A 23536-nucleotide genomic window follows, 5' to 3' on the forward strand; every position below is an offset into this window, starting at 1 on the left:
TTTTTTTTTTTTTTTTTTTTTTTTTTTGAGACGGAGTCTCGCGCTGTCGCCCGGGCTGGAGTGCAGTGGCCGGATCTCAGCTCACTGCAAGCTCCGCCTCCCGGGTTTGCGCCATTCTCCTGCCTCAGCCTCCCGAGTAGCTGGGACTACAGGTGCCCGCCACCTCGCCCGGCTAGTTTTTTGTATTTTTTAGTAGAGACGGGGTTTCACTGTGTTAGCCAAGATGGTCTCGATCTCCTGACCTCATGATCCGCCCGTCTCGGCCTCCCAAAGTGCTGGGATTACAGGCTTGAGCCACCGCGCCCGGCCTCTTTTCTTCTTTAGACAAGGTCTTGCTCTCTCACCTAAGCTGGAATGCAGTGCTATGATTACGGCTCACCGCAGCCTCAAGTGACTCTGGGGCTCAAGAGATCCTCTTGCCTCAGCCTCCCAAGTAGCTGGGACTATAGGCTAACCATGCCTGGCTAAGTTTTGTATTTTCTTGTAGAGACAGGGTTTTGCCATGTTGCCCAGGCTAGTCTTGAACTCCTGGGCTCAAGCGATCTGTCCATCTTGGCCGCCCAAAGTGCTGGGATTACAGGCATGAGCCACCGCGCCCGGCCACGTTTTCTATTGATGGCAAGGGATGCTGGTATTCCTGTACTTCAATTGTGTAAAGTTTCCTTTGAACATTAGTGTACTTGATGTCTACCAGCAGTAGAACAGAGAAACACGCTGTGGGATTGTTAAGGACAGAATATTCTGCAGCACCAGAGACAGGGAGCAGGCTGCTGCCACCTGCTGCAGTGTGAGTGACGCTCACCATGCTGTCCATTTATGTGACGAAAAGACAAAAACTCATGTTTGGCATTAGGAATCAGGACAGCCTTGTAGGTAGGGTGGGCTACGGGAGGGGCCTCGAAGGGGGCCCCAGTGGGCTTCTGGGAGCTGGGAAAGTATTCTTTCTCAATCTGGATAATGATATCATAGGTGTCATGCAGTTGTGAAAATTCATCAAACTGGCACTTATGATTTGTGCACTTTCCTATATTTATGTTACATTCAATAAGAGGTTTTCAGAAACAAATTTAAGAATTAAGAAAATTCTGGGGGCCGGGCGCAGTGGCTCATGCCTGTAATCCCAGCACTTTGGGAGGCCCAGGCGTGCAGATCGCTTAAGTCTGATAAAAATACTAAAAATACAAAAAACTAGCCAGGTGTGGTGGCACACACCTGTAATCCCAGCTACCTGGGAGGCTAAGGCATGAGAATTGCTTGAACCCAGGAGGCGGAGGTTGCAGTGAGCCGAGATCATGCCACTCTACTCCAGCCTGGGTGACAGAGCAAGACTCCGTCTCAAAAACAAAAAATTCTGGCACAAGTGGCAAGTGGCTAGTGCATACAGTAGAACTCGTGACAGTGACCATGAGCAGGGGTGTGACTCCTCTCTGTGAGGGCCCACATCCCCACACACCCTCCCTCAGGAGCACCCCTTGCTTGTACCATCCCCATCTCATAGCAAGATGTCCCCAGTCCATCACACAACCGAGGGAGTGCAGAGCCAGGCCTGGAAGCCAGACTCCACTGGCCTGCGTCCTTCAGCCCTGGACTGGGGTACGCTCTGCCCCAGACCCCAAGGGCTTCGGGCCCTGGCGTGTGCTCCACTTACCTCTTTTTTCTCCTTCTCCTTCTCTTCCTCTTCCTCCTTCTCTTCCTCCTCCTCCTTCTCTTCCTCCTCCTTGGGGGCCTCAGCCTGTCCCTCTGAGCTTCCCGGTTCTACCTGGGGAATCTCAGGGGTGGCCTGCAGCTTCTCGGAGGTCTCAATCAAAGGCTCCTCCTGCTTCCATGAGCGCTGCAGGGCCAAGGCCTTCTGGCGCTCCAACTCCCACTGCTTAAGCATCCTGCCAAACAAGCCCCCCGGGCATTGTCAGTCTCCCTGGCCCATGCTGGTCTCTCCAAGGACTAGACAATGGCCCTGGCATGCAGCTGGAGCCAGAGGAGCCTAGAGCCGCAGCCATTCCCCAGCCCTGGCCTGTGCCCCCTGCTCCAGGGCTTACCCCACAATGCCTTGTGGGCCTCCAGCCTGCAGGCTGCCCTCCACCATCCGTTCCAGCTGCAGCCTGGCCAGGTGGGCTATCTGGGTGCTAAGCACCTCCTCCACAGACATGCCCGGGAAGAGGTTGGTCATCAGCAGGGACAGCTGCCATGAAAGGGGGTGACCAGAGCCAGGTGAGGGCCAGAGCAGCGGGCACACAGCGTGATGCTGCCCTGATCCCGCACAGCCAGATTTGGCCCTTCCCAAGACTGAAGAAGGAAGAGTTTTGCAATGTTTTTTGTTTGCTTGTTTGTTTTGTTTTGTTTTTTGAGACAGAGTCTCACTCTATCGCCCAGGCTGGAGTGCTGTGGCACAGTCTTGGCTCACTGCTACCTCTGCCTCCCTGCAACCTCTGCCTCCTGGGTTGAAGCAATTCTCATGACTCAGCCTCCTGAGTAGCTGTAATTACAACCGTGCACCACCACGCCTGGCTAATTTTTGTATTTTTTTTTTTTTTTTTTTTTTTTTTGAGACGGAGTCTTACTCTGTCGCCCAGGCTGGAGTGCAGTGGCCGGATCTCAGCTCACTGCAAGCTCCGCCTCCCGGGTTTACGCCATTCTCCTGCCTCAGCCTCCCGAGTAGCTGGGACTACAGGCGCCCACCACCTCGCCCGGCTAGTTTTTTGTATTTTTTAGTAGAGACGGGGTTTCACTGTGTTAGCCAGGATGGTCTCGATCTCCTGACCTCGTGATCCGCCCATCTCGGCCTCCCAAAGTGCTGGGATTACAGGCTTGAGCCACCGCGCCCGGCCAATTTTTGTATTTTTAGTAGAGATGGGGTTTCACCATGATGGCTGGGCGGGTCTCAAACTCCTGACCTCAGGTGATCCACCTGCCTCTGGCTCCCAAAGTGCTGGGATTACAGGCGTGAGCCACCATGCCTGGCCTTATGATTGTTATCAAACCAGATTTCTTTGGGGGCCAAGGAGTATCTTTATGCACCAGGCATGACTCCTGAGCCTACACCCCTGACGTGGCAGGAACCTACCTTTGGTTGCTTGGGGTTGAGGAGCAGGACAGTGGCCACATCCTGGCGTGCCCCAAAAATGTTCTGCAGCAGCTGCCGGCTCTTGGCCCGGTACAGGTAGTACTGGGCCTTCTGGGGGTTGTGCCGGATGGCCGTGGAGAAGTGGTCCTCTGCCTTCTGGAACTGCCTGCAGGACACAGTGGATTCCGAGCTGCCACGAGCTCGGCCATCTGTGGGGAAAAGGGTGGCTTCTGGGCCCCACTGAGGAGTTAGACGGAAACCAGGCTGGGTCTGCTCCCCCCACCACGCCCCTCTCCTCTCTCTCCACCAGCGACGTCCCTGATGGAGCCAACACTTAGATGCCAGTGTGAAACTCCACCATCAATGAATATTTTTATGATCTTGGGGTAGGGAAGGCCTTTCTGAGAATGCCATAAACCCATCAGCTAAAATGAAAATATTAATTTGACTATGATTAAGTTCCAAGTTATTGAGTAGTAAAAATATTACAAAGAAAACCAGCATAGGGAGGGCGCGGTGGCTCATGCCTGTAATCCCAGCACTTTGGGAGGCAGATCACCTGAGGTGGGGAGTTTGAGACCAGCCTGGCCAGGATGGTGAAACCCCGTCTCTACTAAAAATACAAAAATTAGCTGGGTGTGGTGGCAGGCGCCTGTAATCCCAGCTACTTGGGAAGCTGAGGCAGGAAAATTGCTTGAACCCAGGAGGTGGAGGTTGCAGTGAGCTGAGATTGTGCAATTGCACTCCAGCCTGGGTGACAGAGCAAGACTCCGTTTAAAAAAAAAAAAAAAAGGAAGCATAACTGGGAGAGGAGCTTTTTTTTGGGGGGAAGGAGGGCGGGGGTGGGGATGGAGTCTTGCTCTGTTGCCCAGGCTGGAGTGCAGTGGCACAATCTTGGCTCACTGCAAGCTCCGCCTCCCTGGCTCAAGGGATTCCCCCACCTCAGCCTCCCGACTAGCTGGGATTACAGGTGCACGCCACCACACCCAGCTAATTTTTTTGTATTTTTAATAGAGATGGGGTTTCACCATATTGGCCAGATTGGTCTCAAAACTCCCAACCTCGGGCAATCCACCTGCCTAGGCCTCGGCCTCACAAAGTGTGGGGATTACAGGGGAGAACGACCGCGCCCATGCCCTGGGGAGAGAAGCAACTTGATTGGCCCAGGGATCCCAGCAGCTGGCTTCCTGCCCACCCCGCTCTAGAGCCTGCCCCACCCACCGTGGGGGCCGGAGCCCACGCACCTGTGCTTCTGCTCGCAGAACCCCATCTTCTCCTGCAGCAGGCCCATGCGCGTGTTGGCGCCCTCGTCCTGCGGGCTCAGTGCCAGCGCCTGCTGGTAGTCCGCCTCGGCAAAGGCCAGGTAGCCCAGCTGGAAGAAGCAATCTAGGGTCCGGAGGCGGGGGTGAGTGCACCCCCAACTCCCAGTGCCTGGGAGGCCCAGCCCAGTCGGCTCCAGCCCCAGCCCTGGGGCCAGGGCCTGAAACTGGTGGCTGATAACCCCCATCGGCGGTCACGGTCCCCGTCCCCTCTAGTTTTCTGGGCGTCTGGGCACTGTTCCCCAGCCGCCTGTTGGAGCATTTTAAGGAGTCTGGAACCAGTTTGTCTAAGGTATCATTTCCCAGAGTGTGTTCCTGGGATACTGAGACTATTACATTTCCTCTTCCCTCGCTTCCTTCCTCTCTCCCTTCCTCCTTCCCCCGCAGGGGCCTCAAGTGCCCAGTGGGGGCCTTAAAGATGGCGAGGCTCCCCGCATCCCCTCCCCAACGCCCCGGTCCCCGGTCGCTGCGCACCGCCTCGGTTGATGTAGAGCCCTTTCTCCTGCTGCTCGTCCCGGAGGGCCTTGTTCAGCAGCAGCACGCCCTCCTGGTAGGCGCCCTGCCTGTAGCAGTGCACGGCAAAGTCGTTGTAGGTAAGCAACAGCTGGCGCTGCGCCTGCCGCACCATGTCCTCCTGGTCCTCGGTCACCATGTCCAGCACCTTCAGGAAGTCCTCCACTGCCCCATCAAACTCCTGGAGCCGTCGGTACATGGTGCCCCTGTGGGGGACGGTGTGGCAGACGGTAGGAGGGACATGAGGGCCAGTGCACCCCCACCCACTGGTGAGTGGCCAGACCTCCTGACCCAGGGAGGCAGTGGCCATCCCCACCTCATTTGCTAGGTTTGCCTGTGGGGCCAGCTCTGGACTGCTACTCAGATAACCCACTAGGCACTGATCATTTTATTTTTTTGCAAAAATACCCTCCCTCTTTCTTTTTGGGAGCCAGGTGTATGCCAGTCTCTACATTAAAACATTTTGTACAAGAAACAGGTGTTTTACCACCGCTGTTTGGAGAGGTTAATTGGCACGAAATCACAGTGGCCTCTCATGTCACTGAATCACTTGTGGGATACTGAGCCCAGCCCCTTGGCATAGCGAGAGGTTGACTGGGTGGACAACGGCCCGGAGTCACTCCTGCCAGGGCAGCGGCGCTCCCTCCGAAATGCAGCAGGATGTGGTAAGTTCCTGGGGACCAGACTCAAGCCTAAGTCTCATCCACTGAGCTGGGCTCAGCGCCCAGTGTGAACTGCTTAGCAGGCTGGGGCTCTAGGATTCCTGGGGTAACTGGGACATTTGTTGCCATCCCTCTTCCAGCTGTAAGAGACCACCTATGTAATGCCTTAACCCAGTAGGAAGTAGGGAAAGACTGTTAGAGGCTAGCTGGGGAAACTGAGGCCTAGAGAGGGTCAGGGACTCTCCTTAAACCACACAGAAAGTCTGTGGCTGGGCACGGCCTGGGACCCAAGGCCAGCACCTTCCCATGCAGTACCGGAAGAGGAAGAGACTGGGGTCCAGAGGGTTATTCTCGATGGCACAGTTGATGCACTGCAGTGCGTGTTGCAGCCTGCCCTGCACGGCCAGGATCCCCGCGTCTTGGCGCGCCTGCTGGGCCTGGGCCACCATCTTCTGGAGCAGCATCCTGGCCTGGGGATGCTTGGGATTCAACAGCAAGGCGCCGTGCAGATCCCGGTAGCAGAGGTGGGGCTGCAGGAGGCCAAGGGTGGCATCAGGGGCACAGGTCAACTGAGCCATGGGACCTAGAGGCCTTTCTTCAGCAGGGTGGCATCACACCATGCCTCCTCCATGCCCCCCACGTCCCACCCTTTTCTGCTTTTTTTTTTTTTTTTTTTTGAGATGGAGTCTTACTCTGTCACCCAGGCTGGAGTGCAATTGGTGTGGTCTTGGCTCACTGCAACCTCTGCCTCCCAGGTTCAACAGATTTTCCTGCGTCAGCCTCGCGAGTAGCTGGGACTACAGGTGCATGCCACCACACCTGGCTAATTTTTTTTTTTTTCCAGTAGAGATGGGGTTTCACTATGTTGGCCAGGCTGGTCTCGAACTCCTGACCTTAGGTGATCCACCCACCTTGGCCTCCCAAAGTGCCAGGATTACAGGGTTGAGCCACCATGCCCAGCCCCTTTCTACCTCTTGAAGGACACAAGGAGCATCATGGGGAAATTCCATCCCAGGCCCCATGCCAGCTGGCCCTTTGCAGATGTGATCTGAGGTGAGCCAGGTCCACCCCAGTGGTTTCTGCAGATGCTGCCTCCTTGTCAGGCCTCTGTGAAGCCCACTCAAGGTGTGGGGAGCGTGTGACCTCCTGACTGTGACAGTTGTGTCCTCCCTCCCCTCCCCTGCACTCCCTCTTCCCCTCCCTGACCTTTGAGCCCAAGACCACTCTGCCCAAGCCCAGATTCTGGTCTGGGTACAGCAGAAACCTCCCCCAGCAAGTCCCTTCCACCGGGAGGAGGGGTGGGTGAGGAAGGCACAGCTCAGCCCAGCAACAGACAGTTCAACACCACCCTGTTCCCTGCGGGGTGACTGGCTGGCAGGCGAACGGGGTGTAGTGGACGGCAGGCATGGGTGGATGGAGGGAGGGAAATGGCAGGAGCTAGGGGCAGGGCTTTGGAGTAGGCAGCCTTGGGCTCCAGGCAGTGCCACTGGGAACAGGCTGTGTGACCTTGGGCAAGTCACCTGGGGGTGGCTCTTCCTCTGTGAAAAGAGGACAGTGTGTCTCTATCCCAAAGGGTTGCTGCAGCCTCACAGTTAAACAGGGGCAAAGTGCTGAGAACACGCCTACACATGGGAGGGGCTAAAATCGCAACAGTCACCAATAATTATCAATTACTAGTTCTCAGCTAGGCGCGGTGGCTCACACCTATAATCCCAGCACTTGGGAGGCTGAGGCAGCGGGGATCACCTGGCGAAACCCTGTCTTTCCTAAAAATGCAGACATTAGCTGGGCAGGCGCCTGTAATTCCAGTTACTCAGGAGGCTGAGGCATGAGAATCGCTTGAACCTGCTGGCAGAGGTTGTGGTGAGCTGAGATCTCACCACTGCACTCCAGCCTGGGTGACAGAGTGAGACTCTGTCTCAAAAAAACAAAACAAAAACAAAACAAATTACTAGTCTCATGCCACTGAATCGCTTGTGGGACGCTGCAGCCCAGCCCCAAGGCACAGGGAGGAGTCGCCAGGGTGGACCATGCTCCCTGGAGTCGCTCCTGCCAGGGCGGCGGCGCTCCCTCCTGCAATGCAGGCTGGCATTTCAGCCGCCCCCAGGATGTCCCCACCTGGAGAATGAGATGAACCCACCCCACCCCGCCCACCTGCTCCTCCCCATCCTAGTTTCCCAGCTCCCCATCCACCCAGGCCAAGCCAGAACCCTTCTGGATCCTTCTGTTTCCTTCAAGCCCACCCCCAAGCCAGACTCCAGCCCTGCCTTCTGAAGGGCTGTGGGACTTGCCCCTCCTTGCTGCCCTCATGACCACCTTTCCCTCAGCCTCACCCAACTCTGCAGTGGCGCCCAGCCTCCTTCTCAGGCTCCTGCCTCCAGGCCTCCCCTCCGACCCACACTCCTTGCGGATACCAGAATGATCTTCCTAAAGCTCCCTGCCCTGGGGACACCTGATGGAGGCTCCCACTGCCTCTGGGGAGACTTCTCATCCCTGCCCTCCTCTCCTTGGTGCCCAGCACCCCCTCCACCTCCTCCCTTGTGACCCCAAGTTTCTCTTGCTCCCAAGCTGTTTCCTGTACTGTCTGTCCCTGTGCCCAGCCCAGGTTGTGCGGGTGGTCAGGGGTAGGGGTGATTCATTGAGGCAAACAGGAAAAAAGAAAGGAAGCGGGAGGAAGAGGAGAAGGAAGGAGAGGAGGAAAGGAAGAAGGGGGAAGGGAGGAAGGGGAAGGGAGGAAGGGAGGAGGGGGGAAGGGAGGAAGGTAGAAGGGAGGAAGGGGGAAGGAAGGAAGGGAGGAGGGAGGAGGGAGAAAGGGAGGAGGGAGGAAGGGAGGAGGGAGGAATGGAGGAGGGAGAAAGGGAGGAAGGGGGAAGGGAGGAGGGAGAAGGGAGGAATGGAGGAGGGAGGAAGGGAGGAGGGAGGAAGGGGGAAGGGAGGAAGGGAGGAGGGGGGAAGGGAGGAAGGCAGAAGGCAGGAAGGTGGAAGGAAGGAAGGGAGGAGGGAGAAAGGGAGGAGGGAGGAAGGAGGAAGGGAGGAGGGAGAAAAGGAGGAGGAAGGAAGGGAAGAGAGAGGAAGGGAGGAGGGAGGAAGGGAGGAGGGAGGAAGGGAGGAGGGAGAAGGGCTAACTCATGTTAGGTGCCCTGGGTGTCCCCGTGTGTGGCTTCACAGGATTGTGGCTAAATCCTTCGTAGTGTACTCGTCTGCCCAGGGATACCTCCCCCAGGCTGCGAGCTCCATCCGGACAGGGATGATATGAATCTCTCATCTTTTGCTTCCCTTGGGGTGCAGCACAGGCCTGGCACAGAGCCAGGGCTGAGCAACAATGGAACAAGGACCTGAAGTGGTAGCTGAGTGGTCCAGGCCAGTGTGGGCCTCTTCCCAGGGAGGACAGCACCCACGGCACTGTGGGATGGGGCTTCTGGGCTAGCTGATAGCCTTGCCTCCTCCTGTAATCTTGGGGCACACTGATGACCGCCAGGTTGGGAGGCACGCCCCTGCCCGCCTTCTCCACTGTACCTTCTGGAGAAAGTTGTAGAGTCTGGCCCGGAGGATGTAGACGTCGGCGTTGGTGGTGTCCTGCTTCAGCTCCTCGGTGATGAGTGAGAGGCAGGCCGGATGCTGCTTGAGGGCCAGGAGACAGGCCATGCTGAGGGCAGAGGGAACAGAGTGCTCTGGTTACCGGGTGGGGCGTCAGGAAGCCGCTGCTGGGAGAAGGGTCCAGCAAGGGCACTCACCATCGGTAACGGAAGCACGCTTTCTCAGGCTGGAGCTCGGCAGCATGTGAGAAGACATTCAGGGCGTCCAGGAAGGCACACTGCTCAAAAAGGCATTGCCCCTGGGGACACAGGGGACAGTCAATTCTGCTTGCCACCCCAGCCCCGCTGCACCCCCTGGTTGGCAGCCGAAAGCCCTGAGGCAGGAGGGAGAGATACAAGAGATAAGGATAGAGCCTTTTAGATCTGGGAGAGACTTGAAGAGGCAGAGACACAGAGACAGAGATGGAGAGAGATACAGATCTGGGGAAAGACAGCAAGAGTCGGTGAGAGATACACACTTGGCAAGAGACAGGAATACAGAGATTCAGGAACAAAGAGAAATGGAGAAAACTCAGATGGCTGGGCCAGACACGGTGGCTCACGCCTGTTATCCCATCCCAGCCCTCTGAGAGGCTGAGGCATGTGGATCACTTGAGGCCAGGAGTTTGAGGCCAGCCTGGCCAACATGATGAAACCCTGTCTCTACTAAAAATACAAAAATCAGCTAGGCATGTTAGTGTGTGCCTGTAATCCCAGCTACTCAGGAGGCTGAGGCACGAGAATCGCTTGGACCCGGGAAGCAGAGGTTGCAGTGAGCCGAGATCATGCCACAGCCCTCCAGCCTGGGCAACAGAGCGAGACTCCGTCTCAAAACAAACAAAAAAACAAACAAACAAACAAAAAACAGAATCTCAGATGGCAGAAGAGACCAACAGAACTAACATGAACATGCTGTAGCCTGGCCCTGGGCCCTGGGTGCTGAGCCCTGTGCTAAGAACTTCAACTTGTTTTCTCACTGGCACTAGCATGCTTCTCTTATAGATAAAGGAACTGAGGCTCAGAGAGGTGGAGTGACTTGCATAAGGGCACACAGGAAGTGGCCGTGCAGGACACGGGCCCGCAACAGACAGATTCAGCACACGGTCTGAGGGCCCCAAATGTTTCTTTTTAAGAAGAGATTTTTTTTTTTTTTTTTTTTTTTTTTTTAGACAGTGTCCTGTTCTGTCACCCAGGCTGGAGTACAGTGGTACGATCTCGGCTCATCCCAACCTCTGCCTTCTGGTTTCAAGAGATTCTCCTGTCTCAGCCTCCCAAGTAGCTGGGATTACAGGCGTGTGCTACACCTAGCTAATTTTTGTATTTTTAGTAGAAACGGGGTTTCACCATGTTGGCCAGGCTGGTCTCAAACTCTTGATCTCATGATCCGCCCTACTTGGCCTCCCAAACCGGCCAAGAACTGAATATATTTTGACATAAACAAAAGACATCAAGCCCAGGCGCACTGGCTCACACCTGTAATCCCAGCACTTTGGGAAGCCGAGGTGGGCAGATCACTTGAGGTCAGGAGTTGGAGACCAGCCTGGCCAACATGGCGAAAACCCATCTCTATTAAAAGTACAAAAATTAGCCAGGCATGGTGATGCACATCTGTAATCCTAGCTACTCGGGAGGCTGAGGCACGAGAATCATTTGAATAAGGGAGGTGGAGGTTGTGAGCTGAGATTGCACCACTGCGCTCTAGCCTCAGAAACAGAGCAAGACTCCGTCTCAAAAAAAAAAAAAAAAAAAAAAAAAGACAACAAGATTATCAAAATGGAAAAAAGGAACACTTTGTTGGTGTTTTATAGTTTAATATTGTTTTTCCTTTGAAATACACTTGGGGGTCACTGTGAGCTTTTTAGTGCTTAGAGCCTCTGGACTCTAGATCTGTGCCATCCCATCCAAGACAATAGCCACTGCTTTGTGTGGCTATACACATTTAAATTAATTAAAATAAAAATAAGAGGCTGGGCATAGTTGCTCCCATTTGTAATCCTAGCACTTTGGGAGGCCGAGGCGGGCAGATTGCCTGAGCCCAGGAGTTCGAGACCAGCCTGGGCAACAAAGTGAAACCCCGTCTCTACTAAAATACAAAAAATTAGACAGGCATGGTGGCATGTGCCTGTAGTCCCAGCTACTCAGGAGGCTGAGGCAGGAGAATTGCTTGAACCCGGGAGGCAGAGGTTGCAGTGAGCCGAGATCGTGCCACTGCACTCCAGCCTGAGCGACAGAGCGAGACTCCGTCTCAAAAACAACAATAATAATGAAATGAAAATAAGATATAAAATTCAGTTCTTTAGTCACACTTGCCACATGTCAAGGGCTCAACAGTTCCACGTGGCTGGTGGGTAGCATATTGAACACTGTCATTATGGCAGAAACCCGAATGGACAGTGCTGCCAAACTTGACTCAACCCTGGCAGTAAACCAGCCTTGGAGGTGAAAGGGGCAGCAGGTGGGGACCCAGACACAGGGACAAGGAGGAATCCAAGGAGACGGAGCTGGGCCCAGGAGCCACGAGAGCCCCTGGAGGGAAAGCCAGTGGTGTGAGGTGTGTGCCCTGCATAGGCCCTGGCAGCCCCAGGCACCTGTAGGTAGAGCACAAAGGTGAGGCGCTCCAGGTGCTTGCAGTTGTCCTGCTGTAAGGAGTAGGCCCTTCGCAGGTTCTGGGCAGCTGAGGAGAAGTCACAGAGCTGGAGGTAGGCCTCGGCCCGCAAGGCGTAGAAGTCCACCTAAGGGTGAGGGGACCCAGGCTGCTGGATCCTCCCCACCATCTGCCCCCTGGAGGGTAGGGGAAAGTCTCCGCCCCCGCCGAGGGTTGACACCCAATCCCCATCAGGGACTTGGTGGCCCTGAGAGGAGGGATCTGGCAGGTGCAACAGGGAGGGAGGAAGCATGTTCCAGCAACTGTCTGTGCCCACCCAGGTCTGCCTCTCACCAGCTGTGGGTCCAGGTGGAGCGCGCGGGAGAAGAACAGCACAGCTGTCTCCCAGTCTGCCTGCTCCAAGCACTGCTGGCCTCTGGAGTAGCTGTGGAGAAAGTGGGGACAGGCAGAGGGGTGGCCCTGACTGTGGACCAGCCGAGAGCATAGGGCTGGGGTGGGGATTGTGGGAGGCAAGGGAGCTGGGTAGAGAGGCAGGAGGAGTAGACAGAAGCCCAGGGAGGGCAGGCTGGTGTTCCTGGAGTCCAGCCAGGCCATCAGCCTCATTTCCACTGAGGTGGAAGAGCCCCATTAGACAGTTGAGTTCACTGAGGCCCAAACAGAGTAAGTGGCTCAAAGCTGCACAGTATGGGAATGGCTGTGTCAGGCAGGAACCTGGGACCCCAAAGCAAGGTAGTCACTCACTACTCCCTGACTTTGAGGGGCACTGTTAACCCCGTGACCTTTGGCTTTACATCACAGATGCTTTGGAACACCTGGCTGGTTCCAAAGATGTACTGCAGGATCCCTTTGGGGGCTGGAATCACCCATGGCTTTGGGATGTCCTGTGAGGGGCCCTGGTCAACCTTCAGGGCATCCTAGAACCGAAGGACAGCAAGCTGCAGCAGGCCCCCGAGATGACCCCCACCCACTGACATACTCGCCAGCATTCTGCAGGGAGGGAGGAGAGGCAGAAATGAGGCCTGGGCCGGGCGCGGTGGCTCAAGCCTGTAATCCCAGCACTTTGGGAGGCCGAGACGGGTGGATCACAAGGTCAGGAGATCGAGACCATCCTGGCTAACACGGTGAAACCCCGTCTCTACTAAAAAAATACAAAAACCTAGCTGGGCGAGGTGGCGGGCGTCTGTAGTCCCAGCTACTCGGGAGGCTGAGGCAAGAGAATGGCGTGAACCCGGGAGGCGGAGCTTGCAGTGAGCTGAGATCCGGCCACTGCACTCCAGTCTGGGCGACAAAGCGAGACTCTGTCTCAACAAAAAAAAAAAAAAAAGAAAAAAGAAATGAGGCCTGGAAGGAGGCACTCCCACTCGGGGGTCCGGTGGCACTCCCAGTCCCATTCCCCTTAGGGCCGTGCCAACCTGTCCCTCTCCAGTCCTGCCCTTCTCCCTCTCCTGTGGTCAAGGTCAGGGATCAGGGTCCTCACACAACACCATCTGCTCTCCCCCCTAGGCCTTCCCAGCTCCCACTTCCGGCTACTGACACCCCAAGCTCTGATGTCTCCAGCTCAGGCCCGGTCCCAAGTCTCAGGCCTTGGGGGTCCTACAGCCCCTTGGGTACCCTTCAGGACCCTGACTCCAGCAGGCCACACTGAACACCTCACCTGACTTCTGCCCCAGGCTCTCCCATCTTGGTGAGGTCACCTTCCCCACCAGCTACCCAAGCCAGAAACCTCTGTCCAAGCAGCCGCCGAGCCTTACAAGGATCTCTCACATCCCTGGTTCTTGGCATGGTGGCCAGGGCCTTCCCTGAGTCGGACTGCTGCCCCTGCCCCTCCCGGCCTTCACCCTTTCCTGCGAACCCAGCCTCGGTCTCTCTGCCTGGCCCTCTGCCTTTGCGTTAGTCTTCTCCCCAGCCCGCACCTCGTCCGAATCTGTCATGAGGCCCCTTCCAGGAGGACCCCGAGGCCTCTGCCAACTACCTCGCGGCCCCGGCCCTGACGTTGCTAGGCACCATCACCAGGACGCCCACAGGCCCCGCCCCTCTGGCCACGCCCCCGGGAACCAAGCTTTTTGAGCCGGAGGGAGGTGGAAAACTTTTATTAGCTGGGGAGGTTGAGGCCTACATCGGGGAAAGGACTTGCCAGATTTTCGCCGCGAGGCAGGGCCATAGCCGGGAGCATAACAAGTCTTCCGCCTCCCAACCGAAGGTCAAGCAAGAGCTCCAAGCGTCCCACACAAACCCCGCAGGGACACTGTGACGCCGCGCCACTGAAGGCGCCTGGGCTCCCGGACTCGGCCACCACCTCGCCGCTTCCGCCCCTCAGAAGCATGGCGGCCATGCAGCCCGGCTCGGATTGGACGTTGGCGGTCGACGCCAAACAAATGGCAACGCGATTGGCTGCTGCGGGGTGATGACGTCAGGGGGTGGTGTCCGGGCCGGGAATGGGGGCAGCATGAGGCCGCGCGGCTTTTTGGGCGCCGGACAGTGGCTGAGTCGAGCCATGAGCCGATGCGTTTTGGAGCCTCGGCCCCCGGGGAAGCGGTGGATGGTGAGTGGCGTGGGGCGGCGACGTAGGGGCTCCCGGTCCCTAGCTTCAGTTCGGCCATTATGTCCCGGGAGCCGAGTGGCCCCAAATTGCTGCTCTGTTTTCTTAACTGGTGGGTCCGGTGCTCGACGGGCTCCAAACTTCCAGAAGCTCCGTTCCTGCACTAGGGCGCCCTGCCTGCCCAGCTTTCTGGAGTTCTCGGGGGTCGGGTTTCTGGGCCCTTTCTTCGCGCCCCTTCCCCACTGCAGCGTTGCTCTGCGTTTCCGCTCCTCTGCTTTAGAGCCCACGGGACGCTGTGAGGTCGGGGGTGGCGAGAGTTGTTGGGCCTCAGTTTCCCTGGTGCCGCCCGCAGGTGGCTGGCCTGGGGAATCCCGGACTGCCCGGCACGCGACACAGCGTAGGCATGGCGGTGCTGGGGCAGCTGGCGCGGCGGCTGGGTGTGGCGGAGAGTTGGACGCGCGACCGGCACTGTGCCGCCGACCTCGCCCTGGCCCCGCTGGGGGATGCCCAGCTGGTCCTGCTCCGGCCACGGCGGCTTATGAACGCCAACGGGCGCAGCGTGGCCCGGGCTGGTGAGTTGAGAGCGCCAGGGACGGGCGGGCGGGCCGAGGGGGTGGGGGGTGAGGGTGGGAGTGCAGGGGCCAGAGCGGGACTGGCTGTGACAGATCCGCGGGTTCACCTCCAAGTACCTGTTGAGCTCCAGTTGCTGCATGGCCTTGGGTACTTGTGGGGGCCTCCGTTTCTTTATAAGTGAAGTGGGATTGATTAGTTGTGGCCCCTCATCATGGGAGTCTGGACAGTGACCCTCTGGGCAGATGGGCCGTAACCAGGGCTGCCGTTTCCCTGTGCTAAGCGGAGCTGTTTGGGCTGACTGCCGAGGAAGTGTACCTGGTGCATGATGAGCTGGACAAGCCCCTGGGGAGACTGGCTCTGAAGCTGGGGGGCAGTGCCAGGTGAGGTCCTGAGATGGTCAGGGTTGGGATAGGGCTTCAGGCCTCCCAGTTGGGGTGGAGTAGGGCTGCTGACCCAGTCTCCACAGGAAATGGGCTGCTCTGACCCAGCCGGGGCAGGGAGGGGTGGAAGGACACTGCCCCAGGGAGGCACTAACTGCCCCTCCCATATCCCTTGAAGGGGCCACAATGGAGTCCGTTCCTGCATTAGCTGCCTCAACTCCAATGTGAGTCTACCCTTTTGTTGTGCAACTGGGTCGGGTGGGCCAGGGGTCCCCCAGCACCTCGCCAAAGCTTCCTGGGCCTCTCTGGCTCTCCCACAGGCAATGCCAAGGCTGCGGGTGGGCATCGGGCGCCCGACACACCCTGAGGCGGTACAGGCCCATGTGCTGGGCTGCTTCTCCCCTGCTGAGCAGGAGCTGCTGCCTCTGTTGCTGGATCGAGCCACCGACCTGATCTTGGACCACATTCGTGAGCGAAGCCAGGGGCCCTCATTGGGGCCGTGACACCAGTGGCCATGGCTGCCCGCCTGACTGTAGGGCCCACCAACCCAGCCAGGGCCACAGAGCTGCCATGCCAGCCTTGGTATCTACTTTTTATACAACTGTCCTCTAGACTGTTCCAGGCTGCCTGCGGATTAAAGTGGGGGTGACTGTGACTGGACCAGTCCATTTCTGAAGTAGGTTCTTCTCTCTGTGTCCTATTTGGAACGTAGGGGAACTTCAGGAAGACTAAACGTTTTGAGCCTTTTTAGAGAAGCAGGGGCACGTATCTGTAAGATTAAAGATGCTGGCTTGGAGGCCTGGCGCAGTGGCTCACACCTGTAATCCCAGCACTTTAGGAGGCCGAAGCTGGGGGATTGCTTGACCTCAGGAGTTCGAGACCAGCCTGGCCAACATGGTGAAACCCCATCTCTACTAAAAATACAAAAAATAGCCGGGCGTGGTGGCGCACGCCTGTAATCCCAGCTACTTGGGAGGCTGAGGCAGGAGAATCACTTGAACCCGGGAGGCGGAGGTTGCCGTGAGCTGAGACTGCCATGAGCTGAGATTGCGGCACTGCACTCCAGCCTGGGTGACAGCGTGAGACTCTGTCTCAAAAAGAAAAAAAAAAAAAAAAAAGATGCTAGCTTGGAAGCTGAGGCCTCTTCAGGGGGATCCCACTCTGCTGGTGGGGGGGAACAACAGGGTCCAGCCAACCCCCCTCCCAGGGCATGTGTGGGCATGCCTTGGCCCACTGAGGCTTGGCCACCCCTTTCTTCAGCCCATTTTACAGATGGGAAGGCTCAGAGAGGTCTGGTTACATCCCCAGGACCACACAGCTGTGGCCTGGCAGAGCCTCAGTTTGCTCCCAGGACTGGCTAACTGGGGCCCCTAGCACCCTCACCTCAGGGCTGCTATGTGCCCGGAAGGTCCCCACACGGGTGATATATGACAGCAGCCTGAGGTCCTGGGGGTTGGGTGGGATGTGGGCCTGGCGAGGTACCAGGCCTAGATCCCCTGGCTGGTAGTGGGTGATGTCAGAGAGCTGCGGCAGCAGAGACCCAGTCCTGGGCAGCTGGATGCTGGGCCGGCTGTGGGGAGGGGACCGAGGGTCACAGAGCCTTCCACGAGCCAGGTTTCTGGCCCAGGGTGAGCCGAGCACTGTCCCCATGGCTGCATGCCTTTGCCCTGCTCTCTATGACCGCCTCTGAGGCCACACAGGGCCACTTGTTCACCTCTCCTTGGGTGGGCCATGGGACTGAGACTCCGGGTGGGGACAGCCAGCCTTCTGGGGTCTCGGGACCACAGTGGAGCTGAGCATGACCAGCAGTTGCTGCAGCATCTCCTTGTGCCATAGCTGGAATGTCACGTCGAAGTCGCTGTCCTCTTCATCGGGGTGCATCTGTTGGTGAGGGTGGGGTGGCAGCAGGCCCACAGTGGCCCCAATACCCACCCTCCTCCAGGAACCTCCAACCTCATTGCCCCGTTTCCACGAAGTTCTCCCTGTCTCTGGTGGGATACCCATTCTCCAGTCGGGAAGACTGAGGCCTGAGACCTTTCAGAGCCTCAGAGAAGGAATCCAGCTCCTTTAAGACCTTGGAGGGATCTTTGAAGGCCAGAATCAGCGAAGGACAGACTTTCCAGGAGGCTCTCAGGGAAAAGAGGGGCCTCTGATCCTGAGGCAGCCTCTTCTCTGCAAGCAGCTTACATCTTGGGCTCACTCCCCCACCCCCTTGCGCCCTCCCTCCCTCCCTTCTGCTCACCTGCAGAATGTTCTGGAGGAAGGAGGTGGCCTGGACCAGGGCCGCCTCCAGGCTGGCCCGAACCTTCTGCTCATTAGCCAGTTCCTGCTGTAGCCGCTGCAGATCCCCCTGCTGCTGCCCCAGCTGCAAGCTCATCTGGTCTTTCTGGCTCCTGGACCCCAACTGGGATGAGTCAACAGCCTTCCCCCTTCCCCAGGACTGGCGCCACCTGGGGCCAGGGGCCCTGCCATTTCTCTCCAAGCCCAGAGGGGCCCCCATCCAGCCCCAAGTCCTCAGCCTGTCTGGCAGGCTCCTCTAGAGAGGGGAAGTCACTGGCGTGGGTCGTGAGATCAGAAAGAGCTGGGTCGGAGCTTGGCCCCAGCCTTCACCCGCCACCCACCACCCACCCCTCCGCGGGCCATACGCACTTCAGTGCCTGGTTGTCCCCCTGCAGCTGCAGGGATCTCTGCTCCAACTGGCTCAGCAGGAGGCGCAGCTGCTCGGCCTCCTTGGTGTCCTGCTGCTGCTCCTGGCATTTCTTGGTCAGCATGAGGATAATCTGCGGGTGCGGACAGGTGGCCATGCCCTCAGCCAGCCCTGTCCCCCAGTTGCGGACACAGCCAGGCCTCCCCTGCTCCCCCGTGCAGAGCGACCAGTGAGCTCTCCAGGACTGGGCTCTGCTTCCATAAGTTATGGGGGTTTTAAGTAAATACAATCCAGAGCTAGGCCCAGCGCCCTGCAGCCCCCACAGGAGGCCCAGTCCTCTCTCTGCTGCCTCCCTCCCTCCTGACTTGACTTTCCCTGCAGGGTCCCCAGGGTGGCCTCCTGCCTTGTATGCCAAATGCCCTGTACTGAGGCCTGCAGGCGCACCTTCTGGTGGCCTCTTTTGTGCCTGGCCATGACCTTCTGGGTGTTCTCCAGCAGCTCCAGCTGTTTGCACAGATTGCCCTGGCTTCCCTTGAGCTGCTCATTCTCCTGCAGCAGCTTCATGCCTTGCTGGGAGACCCTGGCCATCTGCAGGGTAATGCCGTTGTTCTCTTTGATGGCCCGCTTCGTTGTCTCCCACATCCGGTTCGTGGTCACCTTGTGGAACTCACTGGCCACGAGGTTCACGCGTTGGATGATTTCTTTCCTCAGTCTGGCCAGAAAGGTGGGAGAGAAGGGGTCAGACAGAGCGGGCACAAGCCCTGGGCACACCCTTTCCTCTGTGAGGTTCCCAGAACACCTAGGGCTGTTAAACACCAGCATACTCTCTCCCAGGGAGGGTTGGGGCTATAGGCAGGAGGCTTTCCCTGTAGATCCTCTGGACCTTTGTAATTGGTACCATTTCAGTGTACTCTCCCCTATTAAGTAAACATGATTTAATCCCAGTACGTGGCAAAAGGAAGCCCTGGGAGTCTCCAATGCCAGCGTGAGGACTGCAGTTGGGAGCTTATTCCCTTTCTCCCACCCCTTCATAATCACCAGCTGGGATTCCAAGGAGTAGCAGGTTGTGGGGGCAGGGGTCAGTTACCCCATCTAACGCCCCAGTTAGAAGCTGGGGCCTGAAGACTAGGATGTTCGTGGTCCCAGGGATGAAGGCTCCAAAGGCCCCAAAGGGTGCCCCGCTTGCCCACCTGTCCTTGTCCAGCACCGACTTCTTCTCCAGGTTGTACGCATAGTCCCTGAACTCATTCTCCTGCTTCCGCACCTGCTCCTCCAGCAACGTAAACTTGCTTGTGACCTCCTCTTTCTGCAGCCGGAACTCCTCCAGGGCTGCCAGCTTCCCCCCTGGCCATCACAGGGCACAAGGCCCAATAAGGGGCTGCCTCAGAGGACAGGGCCTGGCGAGGACCTTAAAGATGGCCCTTAGGTCCCTGTCCCTTCCTGTGTGCCCTGTGCGGTCTCAGTGGGGCAGGTCTACCATCCCCCACCTACACTTCGTGGCCCTGTCACCTTTACTGCCTTCATCTGGGTTGCCCTCTCTCCACCCCTCCATGAATCTTATGAAGCTTTGTTCAGGTTCCACCTCCTTCAGGAAGCCTTCCTTGATACTCTCATGAAAGTGACTGACAACAACAACTGTATTTTTTTTTTTTTTTTTTTTTTTTTTTTGAGACAGAATCTTACTCTGTCACTCAGGCTAGAGTGCAGTGGCACAATCACAGCTCACTGCAGCTTCAACCTCCCAGGCTCAAGAGATCCTCCCACCTCAGCCTCCCAAGTAGCTGGGACTACATATGTGCACCACCACACCTGGCTAATTTTTGTACTTTTTTTTTTTTTTGGTAGAGATGGAGTCTCGCTATGTTGCCTAGGCTTGTCTCCAGCTCCTGTGCTCAAGCAGTCCTCCTGCCTTGGCCTCCTAAAGCACAGGGTTTACAGGCGTAGGCCACCACGCCCAACCGGCAGCTGGACTGTATATATTCTCTGGGCTAGATTCTAATGCCATCTGACATTTAAGCCTCACAACCCTTGCCAACTGGGGGACCTTGGTCACGACACTTCACCTTTTGAGGTGCTTCCTTGTCTACAAACTGGTTGGGGGATGTTTCCAGCTTTGCAGGATTGCTGGGACAATTAAGAAAGACAGTGCGTGCCAAGCAGCACGTGGGTATTACCCCTGTTTCCCCAGGTGAGAAACAGGGTCAGTGATAGAGCTGGGATGTGTGCTGCAGGCTTGCCAGCCAGTTCCCTCCTCACCAAGGATGATGTTCTCCGTGGTGAGCTGGTCCTTGGTCTCCTGGAACTCGTGGCGCACCTGGGCTAGCTGCGCCTCGAAGGCATCCTTCTCCATCTCCTTGGCTAGCTGCAAGTTCTGGAGCTGCTCGTTGAGGTCTGTGATCTCGTCCACCTGCTGGTTGAGCGTGCGCTTGAGGAAGGCCACAATCTCCTTCTTGTTATTGGCCAGCTGCTCGAACTCCTGGCGGAACAGCTTCTCCTGCACAGCCAGCTCATCCCACTTCCGCTGGTACCTGGGGCGGGAGCGGGGGTGGGGCCGTGGTCCAGGGGTCTGACTGGGCAAGCCAGGCCTCAGGTGCAGCTGGGCCCACTCTCCTGGACCCCCTGTCCTGCAAAGGGGCTTTTGAGATTCCTTGTGATCAGAATCCAGCCTCATCTCTCACTATGCCCCCGATCCGACAGTCATGACTGCAGCCAATACCTGTGCTTAGCATGTTATTTTCATTACATCACTAGAATGCAAACTCCATGAGGGCAGAGCCTTGTTCACAAGTATGTCCCCAACACCTGTGCCTGGCACATAGCAGGCGTGCAGTGTGTTTGTTAAATCGTTACAACAACCTATAAGAATGTAGATACTATGATGATTTTATACCTATTGGACAGATGAGGAAACTGAGGCTCAGAAGGATAAAGGAACTCTGAGTTTGTAAGTGGCAAAGCCAGGACTTGAACCTGAGTCAGTCTGACCCCCAGAATCAAGGCTCTTAGCCACAATGCCTGCTGCCGTCAGCCAGCTCTGCATCCCTCCATAACTCTTCCACACCTTCCAATCCCAAGTCTTTGTACCTGGCATCTCCCTTACCTTTTTCCATCCAGTAACCCTGGTGTTTTCTTTTCAGTGGACCCTTCTTGGCCCTGAGCCATATTTGTGGCCCTCTCTTTGGTGCTCTCCTGTAAGTTGGCCCTTGTCCCACTGGGTGGTCAAAACCTAAGAACATGTCCCTCTCCTCCACCTCTGTATTCTCAGGGCCTGGCAGACAACTTGGCAAATAGTAAGCACCCAATAACTCTGTTAAATACATTTGCCTTGAATACATTCTACCTGATAGCTCAAGGGAAGTTTGTGAATTTCAAGGGAAGTATGTTCATTTTAATCAGTATTACATAACCAGTTTACTGGTTTTCAATAGAATAACCGAAGTTACTTGGAAAGTTGTTTTTTTTGTTTTTTTTTTTTTACATTTTATTTATTTATTTATTTATTTATTTATTTATTTATTTATTTTTTGAGACGGAGTCTTGATCTGTCACCCAAGTTGGAGTGCAGTGGCACAATCTCGGCTTACTGCAACCTCCGCCTCCCGGGTTCAAGTGATTCTCCTGCCTCAGCCTCCTGAGTAGCTGGTATTACAGGCGCACGCCACCACGCCTGGCTAATTTTTGTATTTTTAGTAGAGATGGGGCTTCACCATGTTGGTCAGGCTGGTCTCGAACTCCTGACCTGGTGATCTGCCCACCTTGGCCTCCCAAAGTGCTGGGATTACAGGCGTGAGCCACCGCGCCTGGCCTGGAAAGTTGTTTTGCATCACAATTTAGTTGACCAACATCTTTCAAATAGTGACTGCACACAGAGCATTTCAGGGGTGTGGGCTGAGGAAGAAGTCTTGCATAGGGGAGTCACGAGGCCAGGGCTCCCATCCTGGTGCCTCCTCTTCCTGGGGGTGACTTCCCTTCTCTGAGCCTCAGTCTTCCCCATCTGTGCAATGGGGATGACATCCGACCTCTCTAGTAAGACTGCTGTGAGGACTCAGTGGGCACCAGTATGTGGCCTGCCTGGCACCACGAGGGACTCAGCATTAGCTGTGGTTACCCACAGCATCAGTCACGTGGGGAAGAGCTGCCGCCTACTGGTTTGTCTTTTAAGGTCACCCTGAGACTGGGGCTGGTGCCTCACAACTGGGAGGAAACTGGTTGTAACATAAGAAAATGATGGGCAGGTGAACATGGCTCTGAATGAAGAGTTAGAGGATCTCCCCCCACCACCATGTCACACACAAAACTGGCTCTAGAATAGAATGTCACATCCATGGAGGGGGAATCAACCTTCCCCACTTACATTTGGGGAAACTGAGGCCCAGCATGGAGAAACAACTGGGCTCATGTGCTGGGTGAGTCAGTGGGGCACAGGCGCCACTGCCAGGAAGTGGAAGTGGGACCAGGGGGTCCACCCGCCCGCCAGAGGGCTGTTTCTACCCTTTCATAAAGCCTGTGATCCCACGGGGCAGGAGTGAGGCAGGGGGAAGTAGGGATTGCCTGGGGCGGGGCCACGAGTTAGCATGGTGGGCCCAGGGTTCTAGGAGCTGGGAAGGTGGGGAAATCCATTTACCCTTAAAATCTTGAAACCTCCCAAAGGTACATATGAGGAAATGAGGAAACGGGATGGGGTCTGGACATCCCAGGGGAGGTCAGAACACAGGCCTAGGGCCCCTTGGCCAAACCCACACGGGGGCCACCTGAGCATGGGCTTCTGACCCAGGGCACCAGACTCCTGCCTGCCAGCCCACGTACCGGGCCAGCCGGTCCTCCAGGTCTCGGATCTGGATGTGGTAGAACTCCTTCGTCTCCTTGGCCAGAGGCGGCTCCACGGCCACCACCGGCTCCTTCTTGCTGCCTTTCTTCTTCTTGACTTCAAGCTCCTTGCCTGCCTTGCTCACACTCTTTTTGGGAGCCATGGCTGATGGCAACCAGGGCTCCAAGCCCCAGGAAGAGGCCAGGTGGTTGCTAAGGAAGCTGGTCCCGTACATAGCAACAGGCCGAGGGAGTGAGGCTGGGCTTAAAGGGACCCTGCCCTGTTCCTGCTGGGCGCCAGTACCAGGTCCCACTCCAAGGCAGATGCATCACTGAGGGCCCAGGAGTCCCAGGCCACGGCAGGCAGGATGCCTGGCTCCCAGGGCAACTTTTTGGGCTTCTGGGGACACCCCTCTTTCCCCCACGTGGAAATAAGCGCCATGGGAAATGTTCATGTGGGTCAGGGCCCTGGAAATCGCCATCCTGTCCTTTGTGCTGATCAGACACTAACCCCGGGCACACAAAGCCTGTTCTGCAGCTTTGGCCTGGGGTGACAGTGTCCTGGCGTGGGTGCGGTAGGGGGTCCAGCTGATGGGGCCCTGGCCGGCAGCTGGGTGCCTCTATGAGCTCCATCCCCAGCCCCGATCTCAGCCAGCCATGCCTGTGTGCCTGCCTGTGTTCCTCACCAGCCCAGGCACTCACTCCCTGGGACAGTGGGCAGGCCTTTTCCATCCCTGTCATCCCAGGGCTTGGCACTTAGCAAGAGATGGCTGTAGCACTACCCTGAAAAACTCTGACAGTAGCCAAGGGGAATGGCAGTGGCACTTCAGCAAATGTGGGTTTTTTTTTTTTTTGA

The 23536-nt window shown here is 56.8% G+C and overlaps 3 protein-coding genes across 9 annotated transcripts in view; 1 reads left to right on the forward strand and 2 right to left on the reverse strand.

Annotated features, from left to right (window-relative positions):
* The window catches only part of TTC16 (tetratricopeptide repeat domain 16), a 16984-nt gene extending 3244 nt beyond the window's left edge, over positions 1-13740 (reverse strand). The window contains exons 1-12 of one of the 2 annotated variants that reach the window (XM_025359942.1): positions 13649-13740; positions 12477-12649; positions 12069-12159; positions 11719-11862; positions 9290-9390; positions 9072-9201; positions 5871-6085; positions 4855-5099; positions 4306-4447; positions 3062-3227; positions 2037-2179; positions 1649-1880 (exon numbers count right to left, since the gene is read on the reverse strand). In XM_025359942.1, coding sequence (XP_025215727.1) covers positions 1649-1880; positions 2037-2179; positions 3062-3227; positions 4306-4447; positions 4855-5099; positions 5871-6085; positions 9072-9201; positions 9290-9390; positions 11719-11862; positions 12069-12159; positions 12477-12649; positions 13649-13666 — 1800 coding nt within the window. In that variant the 5' untranslated portion in view covers positions 13667-13740. The remainder of the gene's footprint in view (positions 1-1648; positions 1881-2036; positions 2180-3061; positions 3228-4305; positions 4448-4854; positions 5100-5870; positions 6086-9071; positions 9202-9289; positions 9391-11718; positions 11863-12068; positions 12160-12476; positions 12650-13648) is intronic. The other variant, XM_025359943.1, reaches the window with a different exon arrangement.
* Positions 4330-16166, forward strand: PTRH1 (peptidyl-tRNA hydrolase 1 homolog). Of its 5 annotated transcripts, XM_025359954.1 has the most exons (7): positions 4330-4466; positions 12534-12752; positions 13075-14277; positions 14627-14846; positions 15128-15227; positions 15406-15451; positions 15548-16166. In XM_025359954.1, exons 3-7 carry the CDS (start codon positions 14140-14142, stop codon positions 15728-15730), a joined length of 687 nt encoding a protein of 228 aa, XP_025215739.1. In that variant the 5' UTR covers positions 4330-4466; positions 12534-12752; positions 13075-14139; the 3' UTR covers positions 15731-16166. The 5 variants fall into 5 exon arrangements, with proteins under 5 accessions (XP_025215739.1, XP_025215741.1, XP_025215742.1 ...); XM_025359956.1 differs by lacking the exons at positions 4330-4466; positions 12534-12752 and having other exon boundaries at positions 13816-14277; positions 15641-16166; XM_025359957.1 differs by lacking the exons at positions 4330-4466; positions 12534-12752; positions 15406-15451 and having other exon boundaries at positions 13816-14277.
* CFAP157 (cilia and flagella associated protein 157) lies at positions 15805-22882 on the reverse strand. 2 transcript variants are annotated; one of them, XM_025359946.1, is made up of 9 exons: positions 22681-22882; positions 20131-20402; positions 19065-19218; positions 18319-18586; positions 17877-18007; positions 17470-17620; positions 16942-17108; positions 16611-16797; positions 15805-15996 (listed from the first exon to the last, which is right to left on the reverse strand). In XM_025359946.1, exons 1-9 carry the CDS (start codon positions 22842-22844, stop codon positions 15925-15927), a joined length of 1566 nt encoding a protein of 521 aa, XP_025215731.1. In that variant the 5' UTR covers positions 22845-22882; the 3' UTR covers positions 15805-15924. The 2 variants fall into 2 exon arrangements, with proteins under 2 accessions (XP_025215731.1, XP_025215730.1); XM_025359945.1 differs by having other exon boundaries at positions 16942-17213.
* Between the last annotated feature and the right edge of the window lie 654 nt (positions 22883-23536).

This window comes from Theropithecus gelada, chromosome 15, assembly GCF_003255815.1.
Source record: "Theropithecus gelada isolate Dixy chromosome 15, Tgel_1.0, whole genome shotgun sequence".
Taxonomy (NCBI): Eukaryota; Metazoa; Chordata; class Mammalia; order Primates; family Cercopithecidae; genus Theropithecus; species Theropithecus gelada.